This window comes from Chrysemys picta, chromosome 1, assembly GCF_011386835.1.
Source record: "Chrysemys picta bellii isolate R12L10 chromosome 1, ASM1138683v2, whole genome shotgun sequence".
NCBI classification, from domain to species: Eukaryota; Metazoa; Chordata; order Testudines; family Emydidae; genus Chrysemys; species Chrysemys picta.
Window position 1 is genome coordinate 7692487 of NC_088791.1, and position 22224 is coordinate 7714710.

Genomic DNA, 22224 nt, shown 5'->3' on the forward strand with positions numbered 1-22224 from the left:
TATAAATCCATGGTATGCCCACATATTGAATACTGCATGCAAATGTAGTCTCCCATCTCAAAAGATATTTTGGAAAAGGTTCGGAAAAGGGGCAATAAAAATGACTATGGGTATGGAATGGCTTCCATATGAGGAGAGATGAATAAGACTGGGACTTTTCAGCTTGGAAAAGAGACTAAGAGGGGGATATGATTTGAGGTCTATAAAATCATGACTGGTGTAGGGAAGGTAAATAAGGAAGTGTTATTTACTCCTTCTCATAACACAAGAACTAGGGGTCACCAAATGAAATTAATAGGCAGCAGGTTTAAAATAAAGGAAGTATTTCTTCACACAATGCCTGTGGAATTCTTTGCCTGAGGATGTTGTGAAGGCCAAGACTATAACAGGGTTCAAAAAAGAACTAGGTAAATTCTTGGAGGATAGGTCCATCAATGGCTATTAGCCAGGATGCATGAGGATGGTTTCCCTAGCTTCTGTTTGCCAGAAGCTGGGAATGGGCGACAGGGGATGGGTCACTTGATTCCCTGTTCTGTTCATTCCCTCTGGGGCATCTGGCATTGGCCACTATCAGAAGAGAGGATACTGGGCTACATGGACCTTTCGTCTGACCCAGTATGGCCATTCTTATGCTCTTACTCTGAGAGGTGGTCCCTGTTGAACAGGGTTGAGGCACAGAGGGGGCATGTGCCTTTGCTGCTCTCTGTGCTGGTCTTTGGCTATACAATTGCTTCAGGGCTGTAAATACTTCAGTTAGTTGGAGCAGAAAGGCTATGAATTTTTTCAAAGCTGGTTGGGGGTTTAGCCACAACTCCAGCTATCTTCAATGGGAGTTGCATAGCTAAATCTAGTTACATTGAGACTTTCAGAGCGAACATTTCTCTTGGAGGAACCCAGTTTCATTGATATGCTCAGCCTATCACTTCAGCTATTTCTCAACAGGCCAAATGTAAATGTGTTCTAACTTCAAACATGTGAATGGCAAGAAGGGCCACAGCTGGGTCAATGTTAAATGACTAGTGGAGTCCTTGGTCTAATGTTCAGTAACATCTCTATTCTTAAAGGGCGCATGCAGCAGCCGTATAAAAATTGTGTTGGCTTTTAAGTCAAATTCATAAGAACCGTGGTGTGTTGATATGCTCTTTTGCACATCAATCGGCTTGAACAGAAACAAATGGCAAAATAAGCCTTCAGTTTTAACTGAAGCTTACTATGGAAATATCAAGACCTTGAGTCCTTCAAAGCTTGGCTAGCACGTCTAGGGCTGTTATAGCAGCAGCTGCATCTCCCCATAAGATGGACATCTTTAAACTGTAACCTGTGGCCCCACAACAGGCGGCTTTCCTGGCTTGACACACATGCACTGTAAAACTTCCCAAAGATTATTGGGAGAGCCACTGTAGCTTCTGTTTTGAACAAAGCTCAGCAAAACTGTAACACAGCTTGGATCTTCTACAGTCCATGTCAACACTGATGCCAGGCACTGCTTTCCTTCTAACTTGATGGAGTGTGGGGACAACTACTACTTGTCCTACCTTTAGTGGACATGCTAATCTGCAGCAGGGGAGATTTGTGTTAGATATTAGGAAAAGATTTCTAACTAAGATCTGGAATAGACTTCACTGCAGGTTTTTTGGAACAGGTTAAACATCTGTCAGGGATGGTCTTGTAACATTACTTAATCCTGCCTCAGTGCAGGGAACTGGACTAGATCTATTGAGTGCCCTTACACAGAAATGTAGGGCTGGATCTCCCAGTCTGCCAAAAGTCACTTGCCTATAACAGGTTGACAAGCTTCACTCTGAAAAAGAGATGTTCACAACGTGGAGTGATACTTCAGACTGAATATCTAGAACAGCTGTTTTGAAACACTTGATATCAATGGCTTTTATCACGAACAAAAATGCTAAAGACTAGCAGGCTTGTATTGACTTGTCAAATCAACATTGGACTTTGAGTTGCTTGCATCTGTTCAATTTTTGCTGCTTATAAGTTGCCTTGCAATAAATAGTAAAATAACTACTTTGGCATATACTCTTTGTAACAGCATCTTAAAAAGATGCCCATTCCTCACGTCTGCCTGGTGGCCATGTTGTCAAAAACTACAGCTTCCTGGCATGTAGTGGCTACATACTCAAATATCTACCATACTCTTGCTGTCTATCCCATATTGTCCCTACAAGCCATCTTGCTTTGCCCATCCAACTTGTATTTATGGGGCAAAACGGTCAAAAGTGGTTTGGGTGCTGTTAAACTCTACCCAGGTGCTGCTCCTGTCCTTAGGGCTTTCATTAAAACAGTATGACTTGCTCCATGCTGTTTCAAAGAATTGAAGGAAAGAGGGTTGGGGGATGGGATGACCCAGTCCTATAACTGAAGCAAAAGACTTTCCCTGTATTTAAAACCTCCTCTTATTTGTACAGGAATGCATCCTCTCTGGCATCATGTCAGTGAATGGAAAGAAGGTCCTTCACATGGATCGCAACTCTTACTATGGAGGTGAAAGTGCATCTATAACACCACTGGAGGATGTAAGTACCTAGAATAATGCACTCTATTGTACTCACTCCTGTACCTCCATGGTCTTGCTTCTAAATTTTTGTGTCCTCTTCCTAACTGAAGATTGAATCTTGCCCCTGTTCCTAAGGGGAGGATTAACTGCACATCTTACCAGGAGTGCAGCTAGTACAGGTGTGGAAGAGACCAAAAATGTAGCTGACACCTAAAACAAGGAGCCTTTGGTCTTTATTCCTATGCTACTTGGGGAGCTTAACACTAAGGACAGTTCGTTCAGCGTCACGTGTCAGTTGTTCAGTGTTTATGCTAATAGCTAGTATTTTTAAACATGTCTCTAGAAACAACTTGATCCAAAATAGCTTCGTTTCGACTGTCATGGATATGACTTGGCTGTCTTTTGTATTGCTGTCCCGCTTACTGAGTGATGTGACTGTCATGAAAACGCAACAATGTGTCAAGATGTCGATCACTCCGATAGGATCAAAAGTAAAAGCACTAATGCATTTTAATCCAAAAGGCACTGACTGGGATAGACTTAATTGCTTAGCTCATTTACAGCATGAGGATTGCAAAGCTCTCTCAACATCCTAGCCCCAAAGCTGCAGTTGCTGCAAATCACTGGTCAATATTCTATTCGGAATTGGTCTCGGCAATCTCAACACATAATCCTACAATATAAGATGGACAAAACACTAATTCATATGGAAACTTTAGTTTAAAAATCAGGCTCACAAATACGGGTATTCTTTGCCCTTCTGCTCAGTGAGGCAACAAACTTGATCAGCGGAGTGAAATTATTCTTGCAGTATTATACAACTGCAACTTCAGTTCAACAGGCCACAAACCTGACAAGCTTGTCTCCAGTTTAAGGGCTCTGTATTAGAGGAAAATCAGACACTGAGGCAAGCAGGCTACCTGATGTTATACCTAAAGTAACAGCTTGATGTGACTTGCACATGGCATCAATTAGTCCAGTTTCCGCTGGCCCCAGGCTTGCAGTGGGAGGGCTATAGGTTAATGCACAAGAAGTTTTGGCATGTTCTGGGGAGCATAAGCATGTATTTTGATGAGATTATTGTAAGCTTGCAGATTCATTAATGAATAGAGCATGTTTTCTCCACTGTATATGAACATTTATCCTTTTTTAAAGCTTTACAAAAGGTTTAACATACCAGGATCTCCACCAGAATCAATGGGCCGAGGAAGAGACTGGAACGTGGACCTAATTCCAAAATTCCTTATGGCTAATGGTAAGTAACTTAACTTAAATCAGACCGAAGGTCCCAAGCTAGTAAACTTTCTACGTATCAGTCACTCTAACAGCTACTATTAAGGACTGGTTTCTTGCTGAATCTACTCCAGGGCTTGAAATACTGCCCATCCAAACCAGCCAGATACGAGAGTGTGATCTCGTTACTTGTAATACCCATCTATCCTCCAATGGCTAATTACACAGGTGTCACGGGTCTAGCTGTCTTTCCAACTGAGATGTTGCACATGAAGATCTGTCTCCAGTAGATGCGCTGTAGCATGCTATGCTACTCTAAAGGAATCCTAAAAACACAACTGAAAATCCAGTGTGTGTGTGTGTGAGGGGGGAAGTCTGTAGATGACAAATTAACACCTGTTTTGCACACCAGTTAATCAGGGGAAAAGTTGAGCCATGACTAGTGAAGACTTTATGGAAAAACACACTCTAAAATCTCTGTGCTTACTAAAGCGAGGTTTTCAAATTTTTAGGTAGAGTGGATGCCATAAGTACTGCAGCCTAATTTAAAAATTGTAGGAAGAAACAGTGACTGCAATTGTGTAGGGTGGGAAAATATTGAGTTAATAGACTATATAACAGCCTGTCAGTGGCTTGCATAGTTCTTGACTCCAGTGATTCCTTCCCAACTTTTCCAAAAACTTATTTCTATAACCACTGACAACTTCAGTAATACTGCATTTCCTGCTCCTCAGTCCTTATTGGCACTGATAAGTGTTCTGGAATGGCTTCCTCTCTTTCATTGGCAGCTGCAGAATTTTTAGGGTGCGGTTGTCTTATTGACTGGTCAGCAACTTGTCCTGTGGTGTGTCCCTGGGTACTTAATACTTTCAGTCCGACAGTGTATTACTTCTGGTGACTTTTTGTCGCTGAAATATATGTAAGGGGTAAGACACTACTAAGCATAAAGCTTGTCTTTACATAGTGAAACTACTTTGTGTGCAGAACACTAAACTCAACTAACCCGCAGACCCACATGAAAACAACTAGGGATGTGACTTTTTCTGTCAGTAGGCTAGGTAGTAGTATGTACTTTCCTGCCAGGGATGTATTCATGGGTTCTGGAGCGGGCGGGGCAGGGGCCCACCTTACAACTGCATACAAGTTTTTGTTTGGATACTTGTTCGTAAAACTGGAGTATTTAGTCAAGAGCTACTACAGTCTATTCTATGTAACATTATTTGCAAAGTTGAAACTTGTCTAAATGTTGCTATATGTAGCAGGCTCCATAATAAAATGTCAGGGATACTAATAGAGCGGGGATAGTGTTTGTAATATTCCTGTATACTTACCAAAGCTATAGTGAGTGTAATTTGTATCCAAGGAAGCTGTTAATTTTAGCCAGCTTACAGCAGTTTAATAGAATGTCAACATTTTCATAAATCTCTACAACTTGTGCAATCTCTACCCTGTGTGTGCTAATCTGGGAATGCTGTGGCAGAGCAGGGCTCCTAGCATTGCGGGCGCTCCTCCTAAACTACAAAAGCACTCTTCTACCATAATGGGGGCCCTGCAAAAAGAGGAACAGTCCTCTGTCCTTCAGACAGAGTAAATGCTCACTTGGCCACAGACTGCTGGCTGACTTTTCTGCTGAAACGTCTTAATTGCAGGTCAGTTGGTAAAGATGCTGCTTTACACAGAAGTCACTCGCTACCTAGACTTCAAAGTGACTGAAGGAAGCTTCGTCTACAAGGGAGGAAAAATCTACAAAGTTCCTTCCACTGAGGCAGAAGCCCTGGCATCCAGTAAGCAGTTATACGTCGTTATACTATTGCTTGTGTAGCTGTACGCTTAAATATTTGGCATTTCATCTGCAACCACACTCTAGTAAAGGGTAACACGAGTTGATTGATGTGTCAAGGTAATGCTGCACATTAGCAATGCTGTTTAGAACGTGCTCTGTTCCAGCAGCACGTGCTATGCCTGCGTATGGGGATCCTCCTCAGCTGCTCACTTTCCAAATGGGAAATCTACTTCCTGCTGCAAACACCAGACGTGGTCAATGTAGCTAACCCAGAGCTTTGAACTGCACCCCACCGTAGCACTCTTTTGCTTGGAGCCCCTCCCCCTTACAGTAGCAGTAAGGATGCTGCCTGCCATGTGGGGTTGCAGTGCCATTCAGATTTGATCCACATCCCCTCCAAGATAGCCAAACGCAGGTGTGTGTAGAAGTGCCTTCCAGGCAGAGGTGGTGGGGCGAGGAGGGCTTCAGGACACAGGCGGGTGGCTGCAGGCAGGTGCGGGACCTACATTTCAGTTTGGTAACTCATTAGCTGTTACCCTCCCTCAGGGCTGCATGTCCCCCATTCTGCCATAACTGGGGTGGGGGAGCCTAAGCCCCTCTGGGGGGCTGCTACTGCCAGCCTCCCCTGTCCTAGCCCCACTTACTAGACCCTCACTCACCCTCTCCCCGGCACAGCTGGGCAGCTGTAGAAGGCACAGCCCTCCAGGGTGCGCTCGAGCTGCTACTGCTCGGCAGGCCTGGCTCACCGCCTCTGGCAGAGGCAGAAATATATCTGGGGTGAAGTGTGAGGCCAGTGCCAGCAGGGCTGAATGCAGGTGGCGATGCTTCACACAGAACCAGAGCAAGGTGAGCCTCCTGGGGAACTAGGCCCCATGCCCATCGTAGTCTGACTCCCTTCCCCCCCCCCCCCCCCCCCACCTCATCATGACTGAAGAATGTCTGGAACAAATTTGAATGGTGGTGTAACCTCATGCAAGTCATTACGCCAAGTCCTAATTGGCTCTGACATGCTCTGCCCCCATTGGGTCTCTGAGGGATGGTCTCTCTCTAGAACAGGAGTGGGCAGACTTTTTTTGGCCTGAGGGCCACATTGGGGTTACAAAACTGAATGGAGGGCTGGGTAGGGAAGGCTGTGCCTCCCGAAACAGCCTGACCCCCTCCCACTTCCAACCCCCGCTCCTTGTCCCCTAACTGCCCTCTCCCGGGACCCCTGCCCCTAACCGCCCCCTGGGACCCCCCATCCAACCTCCCTACTCCCAGTCCCCTGACTGCCCCGACCCCATCCCCGCCCCCTGACAGGCCCCCTGGGACCCTATGCCTATCCGACTGCACCTCCCCTGCCCAGAACCTCCGCCCCATTCAACTGCCTCCCAGGGCCCCCCACCCCTTATACAACCCCCCCAGCCATGCCGAACAGAGCAGCATGTCTGGCTGCTGCGCCAGCCGGAGCCAGACACGCTGCCACTCTGTTCGGCAGGAGTGCGCCGCTCCGCCACCCAGAGCATGGCTCTGCGGGGCAGGAGGGGACAGTGGGGGGAGGGGGTGGGGGCAGGACTCCCCGGCTGGGAGCTCAGGGACTGGGCAGGACGGTCCCATGGGCCACATCTGGCCCACGGGCCATAGCTTGCCCACCTCTGCTGTAGTACAGGACTAGCAGACCAAACTCTACTTCTGGCTCCACCATAGACTTTTTACCTTGTAGCTTTAATCTTCCCATCCCCAAGTTTCTTCGCTACGAGCAGAGATGCTTATCTTGTATTGTAGGCAAACTAATGTTAAAATTCTCTTCCTCATATGAATGTGTTAAATACCTTTTCACCTGGCAAACCTGAACTTTCTCATTCCTTTAATACAAACTAGGGATCAGCTAGCAACAGTTAAGGTTAATGACTGAACAGTTTTGTCTCCAAATAGCATGCTAGAGATTAGTCACAGTCCAGTACAACTTGTTAGGATGGCCTAAGACAGTCAGGCACTCCCAGCATCTCTCCAAATATTAAAGCTGGGGTACTAGGTAATACCTAGAGCCCTGCAAATCCACCGATAGCAGCAGATCACTTTTTGCGGATCGCAGCTCCAATGCAGATACAAACTTTGTATCCGCGCAGGGCTCTGCAGCACACGCGAAGCTGTCACCCAGCCCTGAGGCTGCAGCTCTGTTCTCTGCATCACACAGTAGCAGCAGTAGCCTGCTGGGCATTCTGGGTGTTGTAGTCCCCCAGTTGGTTCAGACGGAGGTGATAAAATACAACTCCCAGAAGGGAGTGTGGCCATGCACTCCTGTGCAGTGAGTCAAGTACATTGTGTTAGAGCTGCGGCAGCTGCACTGGGGGGTGTTCAAGCCCCCCATTGGGAGGGTGGTGCGGCACATGAGGGCCCAGATGTAGGCTCCCTGCCCACAGCTGGGAAGGAGGTATGATGGGGGTGGAGTGTGCTGTGCAGGGCTGCCCAGAGGATTCAGGGGGCCTGGGGAAAGCAATTTCAGGGGCCCCTTCCATTAAAAAAAAAAGTTGCAATACTCTAGAATACTATATTCTTGTGGGGGGCCCTGCGGGGCCTGGGGCAAATTGCCCCACTTGCGCCCCCCCTCCTCCCCCCCGGGCGACCCTGGTGCTGCGGGAGGTCTCTGGGGAGAAGTGGGCGGTAGTTGGGGGTTTGGCACAGCCCTGTGTCACTGTTGCGCGGTGACCTGTGGAGCTGTCAGAGCCCTGCAAATCTGCAGACCATTTATATGGATCGGATGTGGATACAAATGTTTGTATCCATGCAGGGCTCTAGTAATGCCCTCTCCAGAGGAACAAGACAGCCCAGAATCTTTCACAGGTGCAGAAATACCCTTCCTGATGGCAAGCTTGGGGAGGCTCTGAATGTGCCAGGGAGGACGCTGCACGTGCTCCCCAGATGCACATCTCGTGCATGATGCAGGGGAGACCTCTTTGTCAGTAGCAGACATGTCTGCTAGCAAACCAGAAAGTCCAGATGCAAAACTGTATCCCTTGGTGACCCTGTCAAATCAGCCCTTTGTGGCTAGTTTCTTGTCCTGATTAATTGGCCTTCTAGAAAAGTTTTCTTTGGTGTTCCCCTGGTTCAAGTTCCTATTTAACTTTTTCAGCTTCACTGACATGTAAACTCCTGAGACTCCAGGAAATTGGTGTATTTGGCTTCTTGCTCAGTAGCAATGCCATTTCTTGGCACTTTGAGTCTTTGGGTATGTGTGCACTAGAAATGGCACCGCTGGAGCACTTAATGTAGACACTACAGCAATGGGCATAGTCTTGCACTGCTGTAGTACATACACCTCTCCTCCAAGAGGCAGTAGCTAGGTCAAGGGAAGAATTCTTCTGTTGACCTAGCAGTGTGAATGCTGGCGCTTAGGTGGCTTAACTGCATCTCTGAGGAGTTTTTTCTCACCCCCAAGCAAGGTAGCTAGGTTGACCTAACTTTGTAATGTAGACCAGCACTCAGACTCTTAAATGGCATTCAGCAGGCAAGATGCATAAACTGAGGAAGAGTTATTTAGGTAGCCCATTTAGTTATTTTTGTACCCATTGCAAAAAAAAATGAGTCTAGTCACTTGCGATCATATACGGGGTCCTCGTGCATTCCTATTGTGGAACACACCTGAATAATCTAGCCTGGAGCAAGACCCTCTCCCGCTTGCAGCTCATATCCCTGTAGTTACTACAGTTGTTTACCCAGACCAGCATTGCATAGCCATCTCTGGCAAGTATGGGGAACTAAGTCATAAAGTTCCTTAAAGTTGTTAAAAAATTCTCAAATGCGAACTGAATGCAACCAATGAACTGTCTGCCTAAATTTGCAGCCTGCTCAATGCTGCTGCTGCTCTGTCTAGCTCAGCATTGCTATCGGTTGACTGACTACCTTTTGCTTCTGCTCAGAACAGCAGTGGAAAGATCCTGTCTGCTTCATGTCTTCAATTTGGGGAAAGCTGGCAGCAACACAGGCAGTTGCTAGTCTTTTGGGGAGGAGCCAAATGTGGTGGAAGAGGGTGTCTGGTTTCCACCCTATTGGATAGGAGAGAAAGTTCCTTCTCCCTTAGCTAGAGGGTAATCGAGCTTAACGTAGCCTTCTGCTAGTCTGAGGCTGATCCCGAAAAGCTCACTAACATGGTCAGGTCAGTCCCCGCCCCTCTTCCAGTGACTGGAAGCCGTGGAAGCCAGACTACATGTAGGTTGTCTCTGAACTCTGGGTGTGGCTGTCATTATTCCTGCCTCTGAGTCGTGTCTGGCACATCTTCCAAGCCCTTAATAGGCAGTTACTATGGCAGCTGCCAGTATTAAGCAAACTGGTTTTCCATGCTTAGCTGGATTTTTGGCCTCTGTAGCCTGAATGGTTACTTCATACTCTGGCACAGTTAATTTAGGGGTACCTTGGAGAAAGATTAAAGTATAAACTTCTGCTGTCGAGGGCTAAACAAAGCCCTTCATCTCTCAATACTCCATGGTCTTTGCCGTGGAACTGGAGGAAATCTTACTTTGAAAGGACCTTCAAAGTAGCTCAAATGTCTCACTTCTGACCTCTGATCTGACTAATTCTTTTGGTGTTGTAGGTTTAATGGGCTTGTTTGAGAAACGCCGATTCAGGAAATTCTTAGTGTATGTTGCCAACTTTGATGAAAATGACCCCCGGACTTTTGAAGGTGTTGATCCCAAGAAGACCACCATGAGAGATGTGTATAAAAAGTTTGACCTGGGCCAAGATGTCATAGACTTCACAGGCCATGCCCTTGCACTCTACAGAACTGATGAGTAAGTATTCATTATTCAGCAGCTTTTCCCAAACTAAGCTAGTGGCCAGGGAGTTGGGAGAGAATGCTTCAGAGTAATGGACCACCTTCGTTAGCCACAAATGTACCTTTCTTGAAGTAAATCTCATGCAGCATCCTTTAGTGCTGCCTTTAGAATGGAGCCTTTAAATGCTGCGTCTTCAATGCTGCTTGGGTTTCTTTCACAAGCAGAAATATCCTCCTGAGTTACTTGGCGCCTAAGTGGGTTCTCCAATGGTACACTGAATAAAATGTTCTGTCAGGCTGAAAGGGAAGAGCTCTTCTGAAGCATAAGCCTTTAAGGGGAAGCAGTGGAGTTGGGGGAAGCATGGGAAACATAACTTCATGGGGATGAATGTTAACTCTTAAAGCACACCCGAATCCAAGGCCATCTTGGGTCTGAGTAAACAGCAACTCATTTCACCAAATGCATTGTACAGTCTCGATTCTCTTTTTGCAGCTACCTAGATCAGCCATGCCAAGAAACAATCAACAGGATTAAACTTTACAGCGAGTCTCTGGCTAGATATGGTAAAAGCCCTTACCTTTATCCCCTCTATGGCCTTGGAGAGCTGCCCCAGGGGTTTGCAAGGTGAGAACTGGGGGGTGGTGGTGGTGGTGTGAATAACTTGTCTCAAATGCATCAAGTGTGTTCGAGGATTCTGTTAGAATCTAATGCTCAGACTCTGCTGAGAACCTCTTAACTATTAAACAGCATTTTCTTTAGCGTCCCTCTCTTCTCTAGGTAAATCCCTCTGTGGGATGGGCAGCATCAGCCAGGAGCTGGGAGGGGCAGTGCTTCTGCGGGAGGGGTAGGGCAGGATGGTACTTGACTAAGCAGTGTGGATTGGGGGGGGGGGGGGTTGTTTCTCAGAGGGTGAAGGGTCTAGTGGGTCACATCTTAGTTCTCTGGCCGCAGGTTAACTAAACTGACTTGAAAGGGGAAGGTCTTTCCAACTAAACTTTTCTGCAGAGCTGAGCCAGGGTCGAAGCTAATTGTGTCGTGTCTGAGGTGCTGAAGCAGAGGTTGTTAATACTGGCTTCACTTAGCAATTAGCAGGCATCTGAAATACTACAGGGACTGACCAAGCTGTCTTGGGGGGGTGGGGCGTCTTTAACTAACACTGGAAATGACATTAAATGCAGTGAGTAGCATTTCTACTCTAAATGTGCCAGTGTTTGATGTGGAATCTCGCTCCAGCGTTTTCATAACTGAGGCCCTGCTGGCGGCTGATCAGAATTACTAAACCTTTCTCAGGGACACGGGGAGATCCGTATAAGCAGAGTAGAATTTGTTCAAAGTCCAAATGTTAAAGCTGAAACAGTATCCAGCATTTTGGAATAGACTTGGCTTTTCCGCCACAGAACTGTTCCCTGAATGCTGCAAGTCTTGGGGTTATTAGTGGCTTGAAGCCTAGTTGAGTTGGCCAACGAGTAGCAGATTCTGACCAGTCAGCAGATGTAAATCATGGCTTTGACTAGTCCCAAGCACTGGCTGGTGGCTTGATAGTTCACTTCAGTTTCCTCCTTTGGCCTTAAGTTGACAGTCTTGACTCTTAATCAGAGAAGTAAGTAGTGACGGCACATGTTGAGTCTCTGCTTTCAGTAATTCCCATGCAATTTCAACAGAAGTTGCTTAAGTTACCACATTATTGGCCTCTCCTCCTAATATTTGTAATAAGCAACTGCTCCAATAAGATGCACGTCTTGGCTAGAACTGCAACTGCTCTTAAAAGTTAATTGTAAAATAGATATTTGGGGGCTGGTAGGATCTGGGAGCAAGTCTCTCGACGTCACTGAAGTATACTCTTAATGGCATCCTGGGCAGTAAAACTGTGGCCCCAGATTGAGTTACAGGAATAAGACACTTCTGACTCCAAACTAAAGGTTCACTGACTGTTTAAATGGCCGCCTGAGGAATAGTCCGTCACCTAGACTTGGGCAGGGCATGTGTTCCCTGGGCAAGGTGGGGTGGGGGTGAAGGGGATTTTTCTTCTCCAAACCCTCCTGGCTTGGACTCCTTACGGAGGCCAGGGAACTGTTACCAGAAGCTCGGTCACTTCCAGCGCATGCAGCTGCCTGCTAGGGCAGAGGAAATGAACAATCTGCTATAAGAAGGCCATAGCAAACATGAAGCTTCATTATTGTAAAGTCTCCTTACTCTTGTAGGCTAAGTGCTATTTACGGAGGCACCTACATGCTGAACAAGCCAATTGAAGAGATTGTGATAGAAAATGGCAAAGTGGTTGGTGTGAAATCGGAAGGAGAGGTACAGTAATGCTTTGGATTATTTTCTCAAATATTTGCGGTTAGAGATCTCCTCCTCAGTTTAGTTCCTCAAACGCTACACTTGCTTTTGCGCTAACCCCCATCAGTTAACATTGGCTTAACTTAAGTTAGCACGGCATCTGAAATACTACAGGAACTGACTAAGCTGTCTTTGGGGGGGGTGCGTCAATTAGCGCAAAAGCAAGTGTGGTGTCTGAGGAACTCAGGCTTGGGTTGGTACACACACAAACGAGGTTGAGCCATCAGATTGTAAACTTGCCAGGATTTTTGACTCAATCTTAGGGTGGCTTTTAAGCTCCCAAAGCTGTGCCACTGGAGTGATGTGGTAAAAAGACAGTAAGAAAATCTAAACAGGTGAACTTCACGTGTTACTTGAAGCAGACTTAGACAATAACTTCAGAGGGATTTTCTCCTAAATCTTCACTCTGGACGTATGTCAGGATTGTTGTATTCCTTGAAAGCTGAGGAGGCAGGTCAATCGAGACAAGACACCTTTCCTTGCCGCTGTCAGTGCATCTAACCTAAATATAAAATTGGCCTTGGCCTTAAGATGCATTAGTTGTTTGTAAAAAGAACAGGAGTACTTGTGGCACCTTAGAGACTAACAAATTTAGTTGTTTGTATTTTTCTGGCACTGAATTTCCTTACCGTTTCCCCAGCTACTCAGTAAATCAGCCTTGCACAACTATCAGAATTTACCAGCCCAAGCAGAAAATCTACTTGCCCATATCTGACGGCAGCTCTAAAAACATTTCACTCATCTGCCGGTTTGCTTGCAATTTTACAGGGTGAATTTGTCACACTGGCTAACCATCTCTGTAATACAGATGCCTCTTAATCTTCAAATCATTAAAAAATGGCACTGTTCATACCAGGGTGAATCCAAATAAAACTCTACAAATGATGGATGCTGTGTGGGCTGTAGTCCACGAAAGCTTATGCTCTAATAAATTTGTTAGTCTCTAAGGTGCCACAAGAACTCCTGTTCGTTTTTGCGGATACAGACTAACACGGCTGCTACTCTGAAAGCTGTATAGACCAAATATCTAACTTGTGCTCAAATTCTGTTTCCAAATCTCCAGATGACCTCCCTGATTAGACATATGCAGTCATCACCATAATCCCTCTGATGCTGATGAGGCAACTTTTGTTCAATGTCCCTACATTCTTACTATTGATACATCCTCAAACTTCACATTTATATTGTGCAATCTTATGGAACTGTCACAGATTAAAGTGTCACTAGAGGAGGTTTCGGAATTAATTGATAAACTTAACATTAACAAGTCACCGGGGCCAGATGGCATTCACCCAAGAGTTCTGAAAGAACTCAAATGTGAAGTTGCAGAACTATTAACTAAGGTTTGTAACCTGTCCTTTAAATTGGCTTCTGTACCCAATGACTGGAAGTTGGCTAATGTAACACCAATATTTAAAAAGGGCTCTAGAGGTGATCCCGGCAATTATAGACCATTAAGTCTAACGTTGGTACGGGGCAAATTAGTCGAAACAATAGTTAAGAATAAAATTGTCAGACACCTAGAAAAACATAAACTGTTGAGCAATAGTCAGCATGGTTTCTGTAAAGGGAAATCGTGTCTTACTAATCTATTAGAGTTCTTTGAAGGGGTCAACAAATGTGGACAAGGGGATCCAGTGGACATAGTGTACTTAGATTTCCAGAAAGCCTTTGACAAGGTCACTCACCAAAGGCTCTTATGTAAATTAAGCTGTCATGGGATAAAAGGGAAGGTCCTTTCATGGATTGAGAACTGGTTAAAAGACCGGGAACAAAGGGTAGGAATTGATGGTAAATTCTCCGAATGGAGAGGGTGTCCCCAAGGGTGTCCCCAAGGGTCAGTCCTCAGACCAATCCTATTCAACTTATTCATAAATGATCTGGAGAAAGGGGTAAACAGTGAGGTGGCAAAGTTTGCAGATGATACTAAACTGCTCAAGATAGTTAAGACCAAAGCAGACTGACTAACTTCAAAAAGATCTCACAAAACTAAGTGATTGGGCAACAAAATGGCAAATGAAATTTAATGTGGACAACGTAAAGTAATGCACATTGGAAAAAATAACCCCAACTATACATACAATATGATGGGGGCTAATTTAGCTACAACAAGTCAGGAAAAAGATCTTGGAGTCATCGTGGATAGTTCTCTGAAGGTGTCCATGTAGTGTACAGAGGTGGTCAAAAGCAAACAGGATGTTAGGAATCATTAAAAAGAGGATAGAGAATAAGACTGAGAATATATTATTGCCCTTATATAAATCGATGGTACGCCCACATCTCGAATACTGCGTACAGATGTGGTCTCATCTCAAAAAAGATATACTGGCACTAGAAAAGGTTCAGAAAAGGGCAACTAAAATGATTAGGGGTTTGGAACAGGTCTTTTATGAGGAGAGATTAAAGAGGTTAGGACTCTTCAGCTTGGAAAAGAGGAGACTAAGGGGGGAATATGATAGAGGTATATAAAATCATGAGTGATGTGGAGAAAGTGACTAAGGAAAAGTTATTTACTTATTCCCATAATACAAGAACTAGGAGTCACCAAATGAAATTAATAGGCAGCAGGTTTAAAACAAATACAAGGAAGTTCTTCACGCAGCACACAGTCAACTTGTGGAACTCCTTACCTGAGGAGGTTGTGAAGGCTAGGACTACAACAGGGTTTAAAAGAGAACTGGATAAATTCATGGTGGTTAAGTCCATTAATGGCTATTAGCCAGGATGTGTAAGGAATGGTGTCCCTAGCCTCTGTTTGTCAGATGATGGAGATGGATGGCAGAAGAGAGATCACTTGATCATTGCCTGTTAAGTCCACTCCCTCTGGGGCACCTGGCATTGGCCACTGTCGGTAGACAGGATACTGGGCTAGATGGACCTTTGGATTGACCCAGTACGGCCATTCTTATGTTATGTTCTTATGTACACTAGACAAACATACTGGGGGCTTCATTGCTCTAAGCATGTACTTCTCTGCTGAGAAAATGTGACACGACACTAAACTGTCAAGCTAATCTACTGGAAACAACCACCTCATGGAACTAAATCTAAAATAGTTTTTTTTTGTTTGCTGGTGAGCAGCAGTGCATCTCATCAGTTCTGACTAGAGATGCGAAGAGGCTACTCTGTGCTTGAGAACATCTGGGAAAACTATTCTTCCAGTTTGAGGAGTTTAACTTTTTACTTTGTCTATCCTTGGCAGGTTGCTCGCTGCAAACAACTCATCTGTGATCCCAGTTATGTCCCAGATCGTGTAACAAAAGTTGGCCTAGTGATTCGAGTCATCTGTATCTTAAACCACCCAATCAAGAACACAAATGATGCCAATTCCTGCCAGATCATCATTCCACAGAATCAGGTCAACCGGAAATCAGGTGTGTGGGGAAGAGTGGCTGTTAAATGCTTAGCATGTCAGTGCATAAGTAGGTGTTGCTATAGACTGCACTTAAATTGGCATACTCATTAAATCCATAGTAAGTGGACTTGCCTCTGCTGGGCCAAATGAAAGTCTTAGGCTTCTGTGAAGTAATGAGCTTTATCAATCATCAAGGAAAACATTTAAACAGTTCATAATAAAACCACTTCAGGAAGCCACCCTCCCAAAGAACAGATCACCTTCCTTTTTAATGCTGCTTCTTGGGGTCCTCAGTGTCTTCATCTAGCTCCCTTCCTAATCCCACACTTCTCAAAGATGTCCAAGTGCTTTATGGACCCAAGTTTGAGCTGCTTGCTGCCCTCCGATAATCTAGGCAGGGACCTCTGTATCTGAAGCACCAAGTGCCAATAGTGCTACATGAAAAACTAAAAGGTTTAGGAGAAGTTTGTATTTCAGACTGATTTAGGCCCCAAACCTAGGCTTTGGATTCAGACAAGGGATTTAAGTGTTTGCAGTCCAATACTGTGCAAGGGCATGAGCCAGAATGTGAAACTTGCTGCTTGCAATTCAGCTTGGATCTGGAAACACTTTTTTATGCCTGAAACTTGCTTGAAGGCTTGTGCTTTACGTAGCTGTCCAATACTGGATGTAGTTGGATCCGCCCAGTTTGCAACTCAGTTGATTGGCCTGATGAGAAGGGGCCACCTCTTCGCTTATGCTGTCAGTTATTGTCTTCCTTTGCTCAAGCAGTGGAGGCAGAGGGCTGAATTCTGTTCCTAGTGCAATCAGCTGATGGGGGTTTGTGTGGCCAGAGATCTCTACTGGGTGTAAAAAATTAGTGGGATTTTAGATGGAAACCGCTACACTTACGCCAAGGGCTTGATGTATGTAGAGGTCTGAATTACATGTAAATCCTTGTCCCAACGAACTAAAACTAGATCTCGGACAAGATTCAAATGCAACAAGTTCTAGGAGGAAAAAGAGGGAAACAGAAATGTGAATGCCCATCCACATGGCCCAGCTATGTGTGCAGCTAGAGGGGTGAGTCCACTCACATCCGAAGTCACCGTCAGCATCTCCTAGCTCTTCTCAATTGGCATGTGGTGTAGATCAACTCTCATTACTTTCATGTTTTTCTAGATATCTACGTTTGCATGATCTCCTCTGCACACAATGTGGCAGCGCAAGGGAAGTACATCGCCATTGTTAGTACTACTGTGGAAACAGGCGATCCAGAGAGAGAAATCAAACCTGCCTTAGATCTCTTGGAGCCCATTGAACAGAAGTAAGGTTTCCACCTTGCATCAGCAATCTAGCAGCACACATGCATTAGTGATGACTAAACTAGCACAGTGGACCAGTTAACCATTACTTGCCATACAAAGACAAATCTGGGTGTCTTCTGGTTGTATTCTGACCTTGAGAGGTCATGGGGCAGATGAGGGAGGCCGGAAGGCCAATGACACATGCATCCTCCCCTACTGGAATATTTACTCTGCCTACTCCTCATATCCAAGACAACTGCTCCAATGCTCTGTCCTAGCACCAAAAACCTCCTCATGTGCACTTCTTGCTCTAGGGCTTTGGCATTTGATCATATTACAGGTTACCTGGCTCCTGTATTGGTTCACCTTTCGTTGAGGTGCTGGGATTCGAGAGGTTGGGTAACATTTAAGCATTCTGAAATATGTCTTCTCTCATAGGTTTGTTAGCATCAGTGATCTGTTTGCACCTACTGACTTGGGAACCGAAAGCCAGGTTAGTATGAAATGGCAAACAATCAAATTGGTGTGCCCATGTAAGGGGAGAATCTCCAGACACTAAGCCTGAAAACTTATTTTCCAGATCTTTATTTCTCGCACCTATGATGCTACCACTCACTTTGAGACGACGTGTGATGACATCAAAGATATTTATAAGAGGATGATGGGATCAGAGTTCGACTTTGAAGAGATGAAACGCAAGAAAAACGATATCTATGGGGAGCAGGAGCAGCAGTAATGAGCTAATGTCTAATTAGGAGAAATTAAATCGGCTAATATGAATATAAGGAACTTTAATGAACACTGTATGAAACTCAATATTGTAAGGCCTGCTTTTGTAATCACATCTGAGAGACTGAAGAGTACTGCACTGGTAAATGCTCCCCTTTTGGATATCATGTGTTAATTTCATTCTAGTAGGGCTGCTGTCCAGAATCTGGCTAATTACTGACACTGATTTAACTGTTCACTAACCTTATAAGCAAAAAGCAGACTACTGAACTTTTTTTTGCAGACCTAGACTTTGGTGCAAACTGAAATAACTCATTGATACGTTACCTTTGTATTTTTAATCATTTGTAAACCATTTCCCAATGATGTGCTTCTGGTGGATCAGTGAACTTGACAGATGCCATTCAGACCTGATACCAAGAAAACTCTAAACTGAGCACTCCATTATTGTGGACAGCATCCCTAAAGTCTTTCCCATCAATCTTAACTTTGTGGCAAGTTGTATTATGGACAAAGCCCACATCTATTGTAGCAGCAAATGTTGGCATAGTTTTAGGCACAGAACCTAACCCACCCTTAAGCGTCTAAAACTGTTTACATCAGTTGGGACAACTGTGCCTAAGGTTCCTTTGTGTGTCAATCTAATAAAATTGAGAGAACAAATTACAAAGCAGGCATGATGTGAAAGTATTTTCTGTACCCCATGTGGCTTTTTGGATGGACCAAACTGCACTGCAGTATTGATATGACAGAGCCTCTGCTTCTGATGTCTCTTGAAAAGGCTCAAATGATTTCTGTACTGCAAAGTAAAGCCAAATTCTGGAAACCAGTCCTCTGCTCTGGTCTGATTCACTCCACTTTGTACAGATAGCGTCTGCTTGAGCTCTTAAAAGATGCATGCCTGCCAGAGAGGGACACTTCTATGGCTTGGAATCCAACCATTCAAATACAAGGAAAAACAATGGACTTAAACATCCTTGGCTTGACTTTCAAAGCTGCTGTGCACTTCCTTTCAGAGCAGCTGATGACCATGTAAGCTGTAAGCCCATCTCCTGGACATTCAATCTGTCCCTACTAACCAGCAGTAGGGGAGTAGAGCAGATAAATCGCTATACATGGAGGGCACTGTAGCACCTGGGCTAAACACATCAGCCCTTACTTGGCCCTATCCTCACTCTCTAAGCGGGAAGTTTGACAGCTTGGTGTTTCAAGCTGGCGTGCAGCCAGATTCCTAGACTTTCTATCCAGTCTCACCGGGGCTGCCTACTTTCATTTGCCCCTCAAGTACCACTGTTGCAGTTGAAAACGGCACAGCATCACCTTGGTCCTGGACTGCAAACTCCTGTCTAACTTGATGCCCATTAACAAGCCTAGCTTTGGCCGTTTTAAAGATTCACGGGTCTCTCCTTTTGATGGGGGTACTTCAAACTTTAGCCAGATTGCTTAGTACTTCTCATTTCAGCGTTCACACAAAGTAATCCTGCATTTACCAGAACAAGCTTTGCTGGGTACAGCACAACGTGTTGGACTAAAGCTATACGGCTACTCAGACCTCAATGGGAGGTAGTAAAGCAATTGCTGACCTAGGTTTGGTAACTGGCCGCCGAACCAGAACGCTCAGTGGATATGTAGGTTAGGAAGTGATAGGAGGTTGTCACTGATGTAACAGATTTCTGTTACCAGTCTGCCTGAGGCGGCAGGTGATCAGGCTGAAGCCACAGGGTTTTTTAGGGGAGGAGATGATGAAATACACCAAGTGACTGAGTTTTATTATTTTATTAATAAAGCTTTAAAATAACAATGGAGGGTGATGGGAGCTCGCCACATCACTCAGAGGAAGGAAAAAAAGCGTTCGTGCCCCAAGCCCTAACTCTCTTTCATACTCTCACACACTCTACCCGCAGCTGGCCAAGCCTGGGTGTAATGTAAGAAGAAGAGGGGATAGGGTGGATGGGAGTTCTGACCTGGGCCCAGGTCCTCTGGGGTCCGCTGTAATCTCTGACTTGCTTTCCCTTTCGGGAGGGTTTTTAAGTCCTGGGTTCTTTTGGGGGTGTTTCTGTTTAGGGCCCTCTGTTCCTGGTACCAATCCAAACGCTTTCTGTGACCACCTTAGCTTTCCCCAAAACACACCAGCTCCAGGGACGCACAGCTCTGCTTCCTGTGCGCGCCCCTCCCTTCGTCGTCTCCTTTCCCCTTTTGACCTCTTGCTACCTTTGACCTTCCCTCCCCCCAAAATGCCTTGCAATGCTTACACCCACAATAGCACCATACAATGCTAATGTGCCTTTCCGTGGGACCCCCTGAGGGAGGGAGGGAGTCCTTGGCTCTGTGACACTGAGACAGTGGTGCTGGCTATCCGCCCTAAAGGTGAGCCAAAATGCTTGTGGAGGCAACACGTGGCATTAGTGACTGGCCAACTGCACAACAGAGCCAGAAGTGCAAAGACCCCCTACTGCTGCATGCTAAATTGGAACAAAATTCTGAGTTTCACCAGTACCTCTCAAATGCCTCGCAGTGCTTTTGGAAAAAGTCAGAAATGATCGTTTCTGACATAGCACCACAATAAAACTAATGTGCTTAGTTGTAAACCAAGGGACCCGGCTGTCCGTTCCATTCCCAATCCGTTTCTAGGTATTCCAGTAATGTGCTAAAAGTGGGCGTTCCTCCATTGATGTGGTGGAGATGAACAAGGAATAGAGTGACTTACCGTGCTCTTTGAAGACAGGGCTTCTCTGGAGATTAGTGCATGGTTGGAAGCCTCTAGCGCCTAATAAGTAGGTAGTAACAGTTGTGCTTGGTAGAGCAAGAGCCATTTCCAGATGTATTCTCGCACATCTAACTTGAACTAATGCACCCTGAGAACTTGCATGAGTGGTTAGTTCTTACCATCACATCGCAACCACTAACTGAGGGGAGAGATTGATCTCCAACTAGTCTGTTTTTATTCTCAATAGACTAATTTCTTTTTGGATGCTGTCAGAGCTGGCCCCACTCTTCACCTTTCAGCAGCCAGAGTCTCCTCTCTTGTCTGATTCAACTGCTTTTGGAGCCTGGTCTTAATCTTAGGTGGTGATCAAGCTATGGGAGGAGTAAATCTTGCCTTTCCCTACCTTTGGTCACCTATGCAACTGCAGAGGAGTGTGTAAAGGTAAGTTAATGGACCTAATTTGTCTTCCACTGAAAGCTCAGGATATAGGTGGTGGACAAGGAATGTAAAAACAGTGCGTTTCCTGTGCTGTTGCTATCCGTCCATTTAGTTTGCAGCTTCAAACAGTGAACTGGAGTTTGGCCATTCTGTGCTCCAGAATTTGTTTTTAGAGTTGTTAGAACCCTGAACTCTCCCATTGCTGCCAAGAAACATTTTTCCCTCATGGTTCTTAGCTAGTGGTTTTGGCATGAAACCTTTTTCATAAGTGCTGTCTGGCTGCAGCCTCCACTCCTCTCTGGAGGTATTAAGTGAAGAGGCTTATTTCTTAAGCTATGTCTGATGAGTGCTCTCCTCTCCCTTCTCCCCACAACTGGGGAAGGAGTAGGGGATGGCCCTGGAAGCCTACATCAATAGTATTGGAGTATAGTGTTTTGCTTCATGTGGGTGTCCTCCGTGGGAAGTGTCGTCTTCTCCCTGCCCTGCAATACCATGAGGAGTATCTTCCTCATGAAATCCTTCATCTTTTAAGGTACAAGTGGGGGGAGAGGTGCCCACCTGGACTACTATTACTTGAAAGATGTAGGCTTAGAACTCCATCTCAACTTGGTTTCCCTTGCTTCTAGCACCCTTTTAATCATGGAATGTGAGAGATTCATGGACTTCTGCAGACTATATGAGCCATCCAAAACCACAGCCGGGCAGGGCAGCACCCTGCCATGACAAAGGACTAGAAGAGTGAACTTTCATTGGAGACACTAAATACACCAGGAAGGGTAGGATCACTCCATTGCCCAGTGCAGGGGGGAAAAAGTCAGGTCTTTCCTAGAACTATTGTCTAACTCTACTCCACCCCTTTCCGTCGGCCGCCCCAAGCACCTGCTTGCTGCACTGGTGCCGGGAGCCAACCCTGCCTCTGGAGGAAGTGAAAGAGCAACAGCACAAGCTGCTTGGTATCCTGCATATCTCTACGTCAGCAAAGAGAACCTTCCCTATCAATAAGGCCCTTCTGGACCTGGCCAAAGTTCTTTGGCACACCGCAGCGTTGATCCTGCGAGCCGGCAGCTAAGAAACATTACAGCCCTCC

General features: G+C 45.4%; 1 protein-coding gene across 1 annotated transcript in view; it reads left to right on the top strand.

Moving 5' to 3' along the window:
• The window catches only part of GDI2 (GDP dissociation inhibitor 2), a 28908-nt gene extending 10087 nt beyond the window's left edge, over window positions 1–18821 (top strand). The window contains exons 2-11 of the mRNA XM_005311850.5: window positions 2424–2531; window positions 3668–3767; window positions 5395–5529; window positions 10099–10297; window positions 10775–10906; window positions 12484–12583; window positions 15825–15996; window positions 17139–17283; window positions 17702–17756; window positions 17844–18821. Of these exons, the coding sequence (XP_005311907.1) occupies window positions 2424–2531; window positions 3668–3767; window positions 5395–5529; window positions 10099–10297; window positions 10775–10906; window positions 12484–12583; window positions 15825–15996; window positions 17139–17283; window positions 17702–17756; window positions 17844–17999 (1302 nt within the window). The 3' untranslated portion in view covers window positions 18000–18821. The remainder of the gene's footprint in view (window positions 1–2423; window positions 2532–3667; window positions 3768–5394; window positions 5530–10098; window positions 10298–10774; window positions 10907–12483; window positions 12584–15824; window positions 15997–17138; window positions 17284–17701; window positions 17757–17843) is intronic.
• Window positions 18822–22224: the final 3403 nt, after the last annotated feature.